The 14,319-nt window shown below is 48.0% G+C and overlaps 1 protein-coding gene across 2 annotated transcripts in view; it reads left to right on the forward strand.

Annotated features, from left to right (window-relative positions):
* PAPPA2 (pappalysin 2) overlaps window positions 1–14,319 on the forward strand; it is a 184,525-nt gene that overhangs the window by 86,248 nt on the left and 83,958 nt on the right. For both annotated transcript variants that reach the window (XM_039483154.1, XM_039483153.1), the window contains exons 11-13: window positions 1,397–1,534; window positions 5,929–6,064; window positions 6,709–6,925. In XM_039483154.1, coding sequence (XP_039339088.1) covers window positions 1,397–1,534; window positions 5,929–6,064; window positions 6,709–6,925 — 491 coding nt within the window. The remainder of the gene's footprint in view (window positions 1–1,396; window positions 1,535–5,928; window positions 6,065–6,708; window positions 6,926–14,319) is intronic.

The raw sequence follows: 14,319 nt of genomic DNA on the forward strand, positions 1-14,319 counted from the left end.
CTGTCCCTCCTGATGGAACACCTATTGCCAAAGGCCTATGCAACTCAGTCCTCCCAGCAGAGCAGCTTTCACGCATTGGGCGGCTTAAAATCAGCCATATAAACTGGAAAAGAAAATCCAGACAACAATCCTGGCATTGCCATGACGTGTTAAGCTTCGCTTTCCATCGCACTGCATGCATGCTTATAGGACCAGGGTATGAAAGGATATAAACCCTCATGCTAAGGATATATGCCCACCATTTAGTGTCTGAAGCAAAGCCCCTTGAAGTTAGTGGGCATCTTTCCACTGACTTCAATGGGCTGTGGACCAGGGCTGAACAGCCCGGAAGAAACTTTTCCCATAGGCGTGTTTGTGCATACTTCTCATTGCATCTTCATCTGAAACATTTGGTGCAGGTCTTTGTCTGAGACAGGATGCTGGCCTAGATGGACCTGGTGTGGTCTGGAAGTTCTTATAGCTCTGTGCGCCATCCTCTTAAATAATATATCATTTTGTAAAATAAGCTCATTGAGACATGGTCCCTCTCTGCATATACCATTGCTCTGGAGAGTGGCAGTGTGGCCCAGTGGATGGTGCACTGGACTGGGATTCTGGAGACTTGGGTTCTGTTTCTACCTCATCTGCTGGGGGACCTTGGGCAAGTCACTTCACAGCTCTGTACCTCAGTTTCTTCATTAATGACACTGATGTACTTTGTGATCAGCTGGTGAAAAATGCTATAGAAGAGCCAGGTGTTATTATTACATCTGTCTGTACAGTGCTTTGTACCTTTTTGGTGCAATAATTGTCATCAACCCAATAAGGAATTGAGATAAATTCACAATATCATATAAATATTTTGTACAAAGAGGCTAAGAAAGCGGACCAGGGAGCGTGGAGAAATGTGCAAATGTTGTAGCCACTTGTGTGTGCTCTTCTCTGGCCAGTCCTGGTACAGTGGACAATCTTAAGACCCCATGTCCCTTGTTCCAGAGGAATCAAGAGTTCAAGGGCCAGGTTCTCATCTGGTGTAAAACTGTGGGTCCATAGGACTATACTGATTTATGCCAGTTGAGGATCTAACCCTGTACATTGATTATTCGGAACGTTTTTTTCTTCTATACTATTGAGCCTGAGTCTCAGCTGGTGTAAGTTGGGGCCCCTGTGCTGAAATCAGTGGATTTGTGCTGATTTATACCAATGATCTGGCCCATAGTCTTTCCCTCAATCCCACAGGTACCCTGAAATATACGTTATTCAAGCAGGTGACTTCAGTCGCCCCTCCCCTTCTGCTCTGGTTAACGCTGTGGTGCCTCTTTCCTGGTGGGCATGTAGGAGGCTGGTAGTTCTCTCCCATCCATTCCCTCCATGCCCAATGCTGCTGCTTCTGGGGTTGAAAATATCTCCTTTCCAGGTGTGCAGATCCCACCTTCAAGATATGCCAGAGCATCATTCCCTCGCTGCTTGGTTCCCCTGCACCACCAGCCTCGACAATGCTCAGGTTGCTGATGGGGAGAAAACGCCCTTGGATGATGAGAGAGTTTGGCTCAAAGTAAGTGTCGTTGGGCACCTGGGCTTAATAGGGAGGATACTTTGTAGGAGTCGGGGAGGGCTTTCCTATCCTTGTCCCACACTTTCAGGGATAAAGGACAATTCTTTCCCTTCCTCCTGTCCTGGAGTAATGAAGTGCTCTCCTCAGCTGCGTCACAAACTCATCAGCTACAGCCAGGTGTTCTACAGATGAGTTGTAGCAACTGAAAGCCAATGACTGGCACATGTATCACTTGTTTCGTCCCCATTAGTATATGAGTCTGTGGCAGCAATCCATCCTGGAAGCTGCCAGTGCATGGATCACCGCAATGAGGGAGACAGAACCGTACAACGGTGTTCTGTAAATGAAAAAGCCATTGCTAGGCAAATACAGTAATTCCTCGTTTAACACTGTAGTTATGTTCCTGAAAAATGCTACATTAAGCAAAACGATGTTAAACTAATCCAATTTCCCCATAAGAATTAATGTAAATGGGGCAGTTAGGTTCCAGAGAAATTTATTCACCAGACAAAAGACTATATTTTTATATATATATACACACACAGTATAAGTTTTAAACAAACAATTTAATACTGTACACAGCAATGATGACTGTGAAACTTGGTTGAGGTGATGAAGTTAGAGGGTGGAAGAGGGTGGGATATTTCCCAGGAATGCCTTATTGCTAAATGATGAACTAGCACTCGGCTGAGCCCTCAAGGGTTAACACATTGTTGTTAATGTAGCCTCACACTCTACAGGGCAGCATGAATGGAGGGAGGGGAGACAGCATGGCAGAGAGAGACAGAGACACATACTGTGTGTGTGTGTGTGTGTGTGTGTGTGTGTGTGTGTGTGTGTGTGTGTGTGTGTGTGTGTGTGTGTGTGTGTGTGTGTGTGTGTGTGTGTGTGTGTGTGTGTGTGAAAGAAAGAAAGAAAGAAAGAGAGGCACATTGCCCCTTTAAGTACGGTGACCGCACTCTAAGTACATTGCCTTTTTAAGTAGATTAGTAAATTGAGACAGCAGCTGCTGCCAGCAAGCTCCCTCCCTCCTGACCCCTGTCGTGTGTCTTCCCCCCCACACACATGGAGATAAGGTACAGAAGTTATGGGGGAGGAGCGGGGGGAGTGGGACATCCTGACATTAGCATCCATCTTCCCCCCACCTCTGCACAGCAAGCAGCAGGCTCCCTGAAGCAGCCCCAAGGCAGAGGGCAGGAGCAGCACACAGCAGTGCGGGGAGGGACAGGTGAACTGCTGGCAATTGATAGCCTGCTGGGTGACTGCCACACAGGGAACTTAGGGGAGCGGAGAGATGATTGGGGGCTGCCGGTCCACCCTGGTTCCAAGCCCCCACCAGCTAGCTCCAATGGGCTGCTCTTTCTGCAAGCAGTGGACAAAGCAGGCGGCTGCCAAACAACATTATAAGGGAGCATTGCGCAACTTTAAACAAGCATGTTCTCTAATTGATGAGCAATGTAACAACGTTAACTGGGATGACTTTAAGTGAGGAGTTACTGTACCAAGCGGGGTTATTTGGGATTTTACTGTTAGTCTTCAAGGGCACCTTCAGCATCGCCCTTGCTCCAGTGCAGAGTGGGCGCAAACTGCTGCTGTTCTGCTTTAGCTCAGTTTTTACACAGGTTGCACTGGTGTAAATGACTGCACAAGGGGCAGTGTGGCCCCAAGACCTATGGGCTGGTCTCTTCTGGGAAGTGAGAAGGCTGGCCTGGAATTCCTGACCATGCCCACAGACATGTTAGAGAGGATGGGAGTCAGGGCCTTTCTGACCTGGCATCTGAGACTGTGTTCCACAACTGCATTGGCCTCAACTCCACCAGGGAGAGTAAAACCTGGGTTTTAGTCATGTAAGGAGGACTTGAGTAGAAGAGACACAAGGAGCTGATACATCCATTAGAGAGATGCAGTTCATACAGTGCTGATTTTCTGATTGTAACCACAGTTTAATTTTATGTGGCTGCTGCCTTCTATTATTGGGAGGTTGTTATTTGTCTTTGCTCTTTCCGTACAGTTTATATGGGGCATGTTGCCCTGTTTAGTCCTAGATTGTCTATAATTACCTTTTGTTAAGGCACTTGGAAGACTTAATGCATCATTAATCATTGGTCAATAAACAGTGTTATTACCTTTCTGTCCCTAATATCCCAGTATCCCTAACATCCTATGCCTCTACAGAGAACTCTGCCTACATAGCCTTCATTCTCTTCTGTCTCTATCTCTTGGACCTTCCCTCTCAGGGGCAGCTCCAGGCCCCAGCACGCCAAGCGTGTGCTTGGGGCAGCATGCCACGAGGCGCACTCTGCCGGTCGCTGGGAGGGCAGCAGGCGGTTCCGGTGGACCTCCTGCAGGCGTGCCTGTGGAGGGTCTGCTGGTCCCGCGGCTCCGGTGGACCTCCCGCAGGCACGCCTGCGGGAGGTCCACCGGGCTGCCTGCCGCCCTCCTAGCGACCGGCAGAGCGCCCCCCGCGGCATGCTGCCCTGCTTGGGGTGGCGAAATGTCTAGAGCCGCCCCGGTTCCCTCTGGGTTCCCTACTGTGCTTATGCCAGGGCAAATGCCCTCCATTTCTTCCTTTACTCACAAGAAAGAGGAAAGCCTCCTCTTTGTGCTGCCTTGATGGAGGCTCGCTTTCCACTTCTCACCAGGATTAACTCATATTCCAGTGCATTGGAACTTGTGGTCAGATGTTTATATGAAAGACTTTCATTACTGGCTCCACACACTCATTTTAGGTGTGCTATTATTTTCCGCCCATAAAATAATTTATGGGCTAGTAATAAATATGCCTATGTTCTTTCTCTTTTATAGTGTTTGCCTGATTGCTAACAGATTGGTCTGGGAAGCAGGTTTCTTATTCACACGTGTATGAAAAAACACTCTCCCATACAAAGATAGCTGTTTACACACACATCTCAGTAACACGTGCATACACCTCCACTTACAGGACTATTTTAATGCTCCATGTCACATGCTTTAAATGAGCAATCACATCGCTCATTAGGTACAGGATTCCAGTTGTATGGAATGAAACATTTTCAACAGGTGGCACTAAAGAGCAAAGAAATCATTGTGCCCCTATATGAAGCCACAGACGTAAGTGGGTGTGGCCATCTGCTGAAGAATGCGAATATCTGTGCAACATAACTAGCCTCCCATAGTTCACCTCAGCATAGCTGGTATACTTGCAGATATGAGTTATTCTGATTTATGTAGGAACACTTTCCAGTGGCAGTGCTTTGTTCTCTATTTCCTACACATCAGATTCAGGGAAGATTTGGAGTCATGTCAGAATGTAACAAGCAGGAAATTAAGCAAAAGAAAAAAAATTAAAATATAGCCAACTGCAGCTCAATCCATAATAAGAAAAAGAAAGCACATGCAGGGAATATTTAGTGAGATAAGCCAGATACGGCAGTTCTAACTTAGAAACAGATTTTGCCAAGTTCCTGCACAGGGGAGCAGTAGGGAGGGATGGAAGAAGGAGTTTCCCCCAAATTGGCACAAGCTGAGGATCTGGCTCTCACAAGTTAGGTTGGGATGAACGCTCGATATTGAGGTGCTTATCCAAACCACCCAAGCTTCTTGGGTGTGCAGATCTGGAACTCTTCATGGTAATGTGCTTCCTGCTTTGGAGCAGGTTGTGGTGCTGACGGGATTGACCTTCATGGTGTCTCAGGGCTTCCAGTCCTGGACATGAGGTGGAAATGCAACAAGCATGAAATAATAACGGGAGGGAAATGTTACTGAGAAATTGCCCAGCCTCAGTGATGGTTGAGTGGGAATTTGGGGCGAAGGTGCAAAAAGATATTTCCTCCGTCTTGCTTTGCCCCATGACTGTGCCAGCTCTTTGTGGGCCCCAGTGAGTGGCTGCAAAGCTGAAATACTTGTCCCACCCTCTGATCACTGTATCCCTGCTCACTGTCCTGAGCAGCCTGCGGGGCTCCTGGGCTATTCCTCATTATGAGGTAACGTTAGGGTGACCAGGTGTCTGGTTTTCGACCCAAGCCGGAGCCGTCACTCCCTCCTGCACCCCAGTCCCCTGTGCCAGCCTGGTGAAAATGAGCGAGTGAGTGAGGGTGGGGAGAGCAAGCAACAGGGGGCAGGGTGATTGAGTAAACAGGGGTGGGGTTCGGAGGAGGGACGGGGCCTCGGAGAAGGGGAGAAGCAGGGGGCAGAGCAAGGGTGTTCAGTTTTGTACAAGTAGAAAGTTGGCAACCCTAGGCAACACTCAATACACACCAGTTCTCTTCAGTCATGGAGGGCCATCACCCATTTGTTTATTTGTCTGATCAATAGCATTACTTCTAAAATGCAAAGACCTATCCCATGTAGCTCTGTCTGCTTTGCCATAATCCCCCACCCTAATGTCCCCTCTGGCGTTGTACCCTCGTGCCCAGGTGTGCTTCGACAGACCCGGACTGGCCACCTCAGTCTTTATTTTCCTGGCCTCTGATGGCGTTGCCCCGAGTGACCAGCACAAGCCGACTGTGACCGTCCAGCTGGGGGATGAGAGGAGGCACAACCACTCGCTGGGTGAGTGCACTCAGAGCTGACATGAGGAGGGGAGCTCCTCTTTCCCTTCTCCTCCTCTGCTCCCTCGGCACCTGAGTCCCTCTCTGCTTCGCCCTGGGCTTTCCTTTGCAGGGAGCGAGCCGTCTAGCAGAGTTTGAGGAAGCGTCTGAGCAGCTAAGGCAGGGCTGTGTCCGACAGCTCCTAGCAAACAGCCCAAATTGTTATGGCCTCTTTGGCTCAACCTGAATTCAGTGGGAGCTGGGAGAGCTCAACACCTCTCTTGCAGGGTCCTCCTTGAGCTCCTTCCTGCCTCTTTTGTTGGCTGAGATGTCTGTGCCTCATGGCAGACCAGGATGAAGGAGGCTGTGTTACCCTCTGTCTGGTAAGATCCTCTCTGCATCCTGTTTTTCTCAGCACTGGCCCTCCCTCTCCTGCTTTCTTGACCCTACTCTAGTTGCTGGTTGGCCCAAAGCAGAAGGATTTGCCTTTGCCTTGGACGTGTCCTGTCTGATTTCCTTGCTGGGAAGGAATCCCTTGCAGGTTGCTTAGTGGAAAAGGCAGACCACAGGAGTAGCGTCTGAGCTGTGGAATAACCCCAGGCAAGCTAAACAATCCCAGAGTTGGGCTAAAGACTTCTCTGTCTCTTGTTACCTCATCCCCCTTAGGGACCCACGAGCTGTCATGTCAGCAGAACCCGTTGGTCATCAACGTGACCCACAGCCAGGATTTCCTTTTCCACCGGATCACCTCCGTGCTGCTCAATTTCTCCTCCCCATTAGTGAGCATCTCAGCCGTGGCCCTGCGGACTTCCTCCCTCCTCAGCTCTTCTGCGCTGAACACCTGCCTCCTGGAACATGAGAGACATGGCCTCCAGAGACACAGGTACCACATCGCCTCGGATTCTTCTGTGTTGCTGCTGGGCGAGGGCCATCACTCTGCTGGCTTTGGGTTTGTCACTCCTACAGAAGGTGACATCCAGCTTAGAGCATAACTCCTAAGGGCTCTGCCAGAGGGAGACATCCTTTCACTCAACTAGAGCTGCTACCTCCTTGTTCCTGGACAAACACTGTAGGTATAACTAGACTTCGAGCTGAAGCTGTGAATTCCAGCTTGAGAAGCCAGACCTGATCTGGCTCTGATTTCCAGGGCGCTAAAAATAGAGAATAGTTTCGGTGTCACAAGGGGTGTGAAGGATGAGCCACCCCAGGTGCATGCCAGCTTTTTCAGACAGGGCAACTAGTCCTCCTGCTACTCATGGTGCCATGGCTTTGCTCTATTCTCGATCAGAGCTAGAGCAGGCATGTCTCCTCGAACTGGCTTTACATCTCCAGCTTCAAGTGTGGACATAGAGTGTAAGGAGTAATCCAGGGTTGGTAGCTCTTTCTCATCTCTAATTTCTGCTTCTATCGCAGTAAAGAGTCATGGCTGGAGTAGAATATAAGGGGCCCATGCAGCCACTAGTGAAGGGCAGTGCAAGTGGGTGAAGTCCACACCAGGTTTGGACATCAGCTGGAAATCACAGCAGTTCCTGCACCCAACCTACCTCCCTGCCCTTCTCCCTCTGCTGCTAAAACAATAGAGATTCTCTCTGGAGTTAGCACTACCCTTTTAACTTGGGCCCCTCTCCCTCTATACATGTATGCACACACTCCCCATCCCCCTTTCTGCTCAAATGGTTCAGCGTTGCACTCAGACAAAAGGTATCGAGGTTTGATTCACTATCTGATTGCAGGGGAAAATAGTTCAGTTTTGTGTGTGTGTGTGTGAGAGAGAGAGAGAGAGAGACAGAATCTCAGTGTTAAAAGAATGTCATTAGGATTAAGTGAGATGATGCTAATATTAAGGTCCTCTGAGCAGCCCTGATTCAGCCCCTTGTTGTGTAGCATTATGATACAGTCTTTAATTACAAAAACAACGAGGATCCCTTGTGGCACCTTAGAAACTAACAAATTTATTTGGGCATAAGCTTTCGTGGGCTATAACCCACTTCATCAGATGCATCAGTAGGCAGGTATAAATACACAGCACATGAAAAAAAATGGGAGTTGCCTTACCGAGTGGGGGGTCAGTGCTAACGAGGCCAAATCAATAAGGGTGGATGTGGCCCATTCTCAACTGTTGACAAGAAGGGGTGAATATCAACAGAGGGAAATTTACTTTTTGTAGTGACCCAGCCACTCCCAGTCTTGATTCAGGCCTAATTTGATGGTGTCAAGTTTGCAAATTAATTCCAGTTCTGCAGTTTCTTGTTGACATCTGTTTTTGAAGTTTTTTTGTTGCAGAATTGCCACTTCTAAGTCTGTTATTGAGTGTCCAGGGAGACTGAAGTATTCCCCTACTGGTTTTTGAATGTTACAATTCTTGATGTCTGATTTGTGTCCATTTATTCGTTTGCATAGATACTGTCTGGTTTGTCCAATGTACATGGCAGAGGGGCATTGCTGGCACATGATGGCATATATCACACTGGTAGATGTGCAGGTGAACGAGCCCCTGATGGTGTTGCTGATGTAGTTAGGTCCAGTGATGGTGTCCCTTGAACAGATATGCGGACAGAGTTGGCAACGTGGTTTGTTGCAGGGATTGGTTCCTGGGTTAGTGTTCCTGGTGTGTGGTAGGTAGTTGCTGGTGAGTATTTGCTTCAGGTTGGGGGCGCTGTCTGTAAGCAAGGACTGGCCTGTTCACATACTATTTGTCCTAAGGAGCCCTGCCTCCGTCAGGCCTTGATCCAGCAAAGCACTTAACCATGTACTGAACTTTTAGCATGTGAGCAGTCCCATTGACTTGAAAGATCTACTCACATGCTTAGAATGATGCATGTGTTTGTCTCAGTGTGCTCAGCTCCTTGCGGGATCGAGCCCTGGACATCCTGGCGTTGAACATAACATGCTGGTTAACAGCATCCCTCGGGAGATAAAGTTGAAACTTCCCAAGTCAGCTTTGGCACCCACCAATCTCTCATTAAACTCGGAGAGAGAGAAACACGAGGAGAGCGACTCTCCATAAAACAGACCATTGGCGGGAACTTGACAGACGCCTGCCTTTCCATTTGTGTTTTGGTTTCCTTCCACTTTACCACCGGATGTCCCAGTCCTGTTCCAAAAAGCTCCACTGGGGAGGGGAATCTCCTCTCTTCCTGCTTGGATTTGGGTGCCATGCTAGATTCCTCAAATACCTCTGCCCGGAGCTCCCACCCCATCCCTCAGAGGCTGCTCCTTTACCAACTCTCACGCGGCTGCTTCAGTAATAATACTAATAATTAATTAATAATAACAACACACTTTAATTTATCGGTGTCCAATGCTCCAAGGCCTCCAAATATCTTAGTAAAGTATGTAACTGAGGAGCAGTATTTGCAGAATAGGGCAGCATGTTCCAAATAAATCACACTGCAAAGGAAAAGAGGGAAGAACTGACATCCAAGATTGAATGAATAAATAAATAATGCCGAAAGCACATTCAGAGCCAACTACACAGAGCTGAGAAGGAATTAAAGAAAGGTAGTAAGATTTGTTCTAACAATGATAACAGATGATGATGATGATTGATGATGCAAAGTTTGGCTGTGAATCCCGATCCTAATTTTTCCAAAGTTTAGAAGTGTCCAGATCCAGTGTTCACATTCAAGCAATTATGCAGATAGTGTCCAACTGGGAATTTGGATTTTGTCCATGCTCATCTCTAATATTAACTGTTACTGTTGTTATAAGTTTTCTTTATGAATGGCACTGCACGAAAGAATGAAGTGTGTGTGTGTGTGTGTGTGTGTGTGTGTGTGTGTGTGTGTGTTTGTGTGTGTGCGAGAGAGAGAGAGAGAAAACAGTAATGTGATGTAACTGAGTTATACAGAGTTCTGGAATGCATAACCAGAGTTTCAGGGTGAATGTGATTTACATAGCAACTGAAATTGCGGCTTTCTTAGTGAATAAACTTGTAAGCGTTGGTCTCAAGCCCTCACTGAAGGGCCACCATCCACCTGAAATCGAGTCAGTTTCCTTTTGGGAGTAGTCACAGGTGCCCCTCAGCCCCTGCCAATGGTGTGATTTTGTAATCACATTTTCCCAGACTTAAAAATATATTTCTTTCTCCAGTTGCTGTGTGAAAGACCCACACAAACAAGATGGGAAACAGACTGATAATGAAGGAACAGTGGAACGGGCCATACACAAAGGCTGCCAAATACACAAAGAAAACAAATGGAAAAGATAGGGAATGGCATATTTTTTGCTCTATGATCTCTTTATTGAAATCTCAGGGAGGTTATTTGTAGCAATAATAAATACATTTCAGACCAAAATATCATTTGTAAATGAGTGCTGTCCCTTTAAGTACTGACATGAGATTGTAAAGAGACGTATCACATCGACTTCGCGCCATACGAAAGCAGATTTTAAAGTGCATACTGCCCACTAATGAATAGCATTGCTTTACAAATCCTGTGTCTGAGTCCTCTCTAGTGTAGCTCCCCTGACGCCAGTGGACTCATGCAAGGCAAAGAACTTCATGAGTTGATGTACACCTCCTGAGGTTGCTGGGAATCGGACTGAATCCACAGCATAAGCTTTGTAAGCCTCACTCATCATGCCAAGTGGAATCCACACCTTCAGTGATTTTTCTGTGGGTCAGGCTCACCCAATGAGGTGCTGAGCTGCATGAACACATCATCTGCCAGTGGTAGAATATGCTCACCAGCAGCAATGGGAATCATGGGGCTAGTGGTACTTTGTCGTACTCCCTTTGAATGAAGGAGACTTTTATGGGAGGAAGGGATCATGGGGGGAGGGAGACAGTTGTGGAGGGGGAGTCACACCTCTGAGCTCTTGGTGTATGGGCAGGTGTGTGGAGGCAAGTCCTGGGGAAAGGGACAGGTTTGCATGGACCGAAGGGATGATCCATCTCTACCTCTCCTCAGGCTTTTGTCTGAGCTATAGGAGAGGGGATAAAATTGTCAGGGGAGAGATGCCCCCTGCTGGCTCTGGAAGAGGAGCCAGCCTCCTTGTCATCAATGTGCTGAGTTTGTCCTGCTGGGTGGTAGGGGCAGGAGCCCACATAGGTCTTTAAACCTTCTCTTTCTTCAGACATCATGTGGACTGTAGTGCTCACCAGGCTGCTTTGTCTTGGCTCAGTTCAGCGTGGTCCTGACACCACAGTCTGTGACAGCTGTGTCTTCCCTTTCCTCGCTCTGTGACTTCCCAGTGCTGGGGGTCTGGGGGCTCTTCCTCCACCCTCTCCAGGAGGCATCATGGTTAGGCAGGGCGCTAGGAGCCAGGACTCTGGGAGCTAGTCCCCTGTTCTGCCACTGACCCTCGTCAGGCGAGCCATTCCGGGGGCTGATTCACAGAGATGAGTGCCTGCCACCTCAGGTGGAAGGAAGAGTGCTCAGCACCTCTGGCTATCAGGCCCCCAGGACTGGATATTCCAATGAGCTCCTCAGGGTAGGTGCTGTACTTGTTTGAAAATCGGGATGTGCTGGGTACTTTGGAAAATCTGGCCCATGTTGAAATGGGAGCCGAGCTCTTTTTGAACCCTCGTGAGTGTGCTGAGAACTTGGAAATCTTGCCCTCTGTACATAAATGTGGGCATCCAAGAAACAGGGCATCCAACATTAGGGCCTTTTGCTTCTCTTTGCCTCATTGTCACCACCTATAAACCCAGTATAACAGCACTTACCTTCCAACCCGGGGTCTCATTAGGAGTCGGGAAAGTGCTTTGGGTAGCTTGAATGACGGGGGCTTTAGAAGTGCAACATATTCATATCATCCCCATGTTGTGGACAAGAGGGTCCCATACTTGGCAGGGAGAGGACCCATAAAGCCCGGCTCCCACTGATTCCTAGTCTGCAGAAGCCATAATAACAATAACAGAGCCTCTTTACCAGCTCTGGAAGCGCCTGGCTAATTATTTCCCCCTTTCTTTCATTTTAAAAATGATTTTCAAGTCCAAAACAAACATACCAGAATATTAAAACAAAGCCTAATAATACATTGGGTATAAATGCAGGTGGAGTTTGGGAAGAAAATACCCCATAAAAGTTTAGGAATAAAACGTATTAGCAGGTTCAGAGACTTCCACTCACCAGTAAAAGATGAAATCTGTGGTGTTCCAGTAAAGAATTGAACTGACCACACATGCAGTGTGTATGTAAGCCTATTATTAAAAATAACCCCACAAAAGTAACAAAGGAGACTCGGAAAAAGAGATTTCTTGGCCTTAGTCTAGTTTCATTTCCAGTATAATAAAAATAACATCCCTGTGTTTCTCTTGCATCTTTCATCCTGAAGGATCCCAAAGTGCTCTGCAGCCTGTACTACAATAAAGAGATCACACACGCACACATGAAATGCAGGCATCTCCGGTGAACATGGCAGTCATTCTGCACTGGCAATGAGACATAGTTGTTTCAAAGAGGGGAAGCGATTAGTTTCCCCAGGTGAAACTGCAGGAGGAATTATAGGGAGTACAGGAACTGCTTTAAGGATCACAAGCTGTCAGGCCTTTGAATGTTGTCTCCTCAAAAGATGCCCCCACCCTTAGTGCCCTCTAACACCATCGCGGGTCATGGGTGCAGAGTGGATGGCAGCACATTGACTCCCCTCCTCACCTGGCACTGCAGGAGCAAAAGGTTGTGCTTGCTCCCTGTGCCAATGCTGGGAGACTGAGTTGCTGTCCTCCCTGAGCCCACATGGGATCAGCCATCGAAAGCTCCCAGCAGCAAGGAAGTAATGACTTCAGCATGTATCTCGTTAGGATCTGAGCCAATGCGCACTGAAGCCAGTGGGAGTCTTTCTGTTGACTTCAATGGATCTTCCCTTAATCCCTTAGGATCCAGTAGGAGGTCTACACAACTGCTTATGTCACTGTAACTTACAGGGGTGTGAAGAAGCCACCCCCGCGAGTGATGCAAGTTGCAGCAACCTAATGGCGCTATGTCAGCAGGAGACACTCTCCTGTTGGCATAGAGCGTCTTCATCAGGCACGCTGCATCGATGTGACTGTGCCAATGTTAGACTTCTAGTGTAGACTATCCTTATGACATCCTACGCCGGGCATGTCTACAATGCAGCTGGAAGCAAGCCTCCCAGTCCCGGTAGACAGACTCGCACTGGCAGGGCTCAAGCTAGTGTGCTGAAAATAGCCAGGGGGTCAGGTGGGCTTGAGAGCCCACACTGCAGTGCTCACAGTGCTATTTTTAGCGTGCTGTCTTGAGCCCCACTAGCATGAGTCTGCCTATCCGGGTTGGGAGGCTCACTTCCAGTGCCGTGTAGACATACCCTCCTTGCACCCAGAGTATCTGAAGCGGCGCCTCTGCCTGGTACTTCAGCTCCTTCCCGTTAATTGCTTTTGTTCTCCATCCAGCCTTTCCCTTTGCATGTGAACACCGAGCCACATTCCCTCCTGTTTTCTTTGGTATGGACTGTACATCAAGTCAGGGCAGCAGATTTTATTTATTGACTTTTTAAACTGCATTTTATTTTTAGCCTGTTGGAGTTTACGTTTGCTTGTGCTGGGAAGTGCCTTGGCACTATTGAAATCCAGTCTGCATTGTATTCTTGTTCCCCTCCCCTCGACCCCCAAAGTTTTAAAGGATTAAAGAGAAATCTGGTTTGGGTTTTTTGGAAGTTTTTAATTTTTGCCTTTTCTTGTTCAGCAAGGGAAGAATTGCAGTTCCCTAAGCTGTTCCCTTAGCATTCAGGCCCAAGTATCTGACTTTTACCCAGGAATGATTTGACCTTAGGTTTTGGTAATTAATTCCCAGGCCCCTCCAAAGCTGGGCTATCCCCTACTGAGAGGGTGAACCTCAAAAGGAGAGCTGGACCTAACCAGAGCCGCAGAGCCAGCCTCTTGGTGGGGCTGATAATGGGAGGACTAGGGTAATATGTGGGTCAGGAAGAGAAGGCAGAGTGGGGGAGGGGAGGAGGGAAAGAAAAGGGGAAGGACAAGAGGGAAACAAAGGAAGGAAACGGGAAGAGCCAGGGAAGTATTAGAGGGACAGGATGCGAATGAAATAGAAAGGGATACACAAGTTTGTTTGAAAAACATTTGTTCCAGGCTAGTTTAGCACTGGTGAAAGGTGTGGGACTGAGAGCCCCATTTATCACATACAGCCTGGGCAGCATCACAGCAAGCTTCCTCCAGGCTGCCCCACCCACATACCTGTCATCACACACACATTTCTAGAGGAGAGATTCAGATCTTGATAATCCTAGTTTGTAGGGCTGGATTTTGAATTTGGCATGAATAGACTCCAGCTCCGCCCTGAAGTCTCTTTCCAGCTG

The sequence above is a fragment of the Mauremys reevesii genome, linkage group 8 (assembly GCF_016161935.1).
Source record: "Mauremys reevesii isolate NIE-2019 linkage group 8, ASM1616193v1, whole genome shotgun sequence".
Lineage (NCBI taxonomy): Eukaryota > Metazoa > Chordata > Testudines > Geoemydidae > Mauremys > Mauremys reevesii.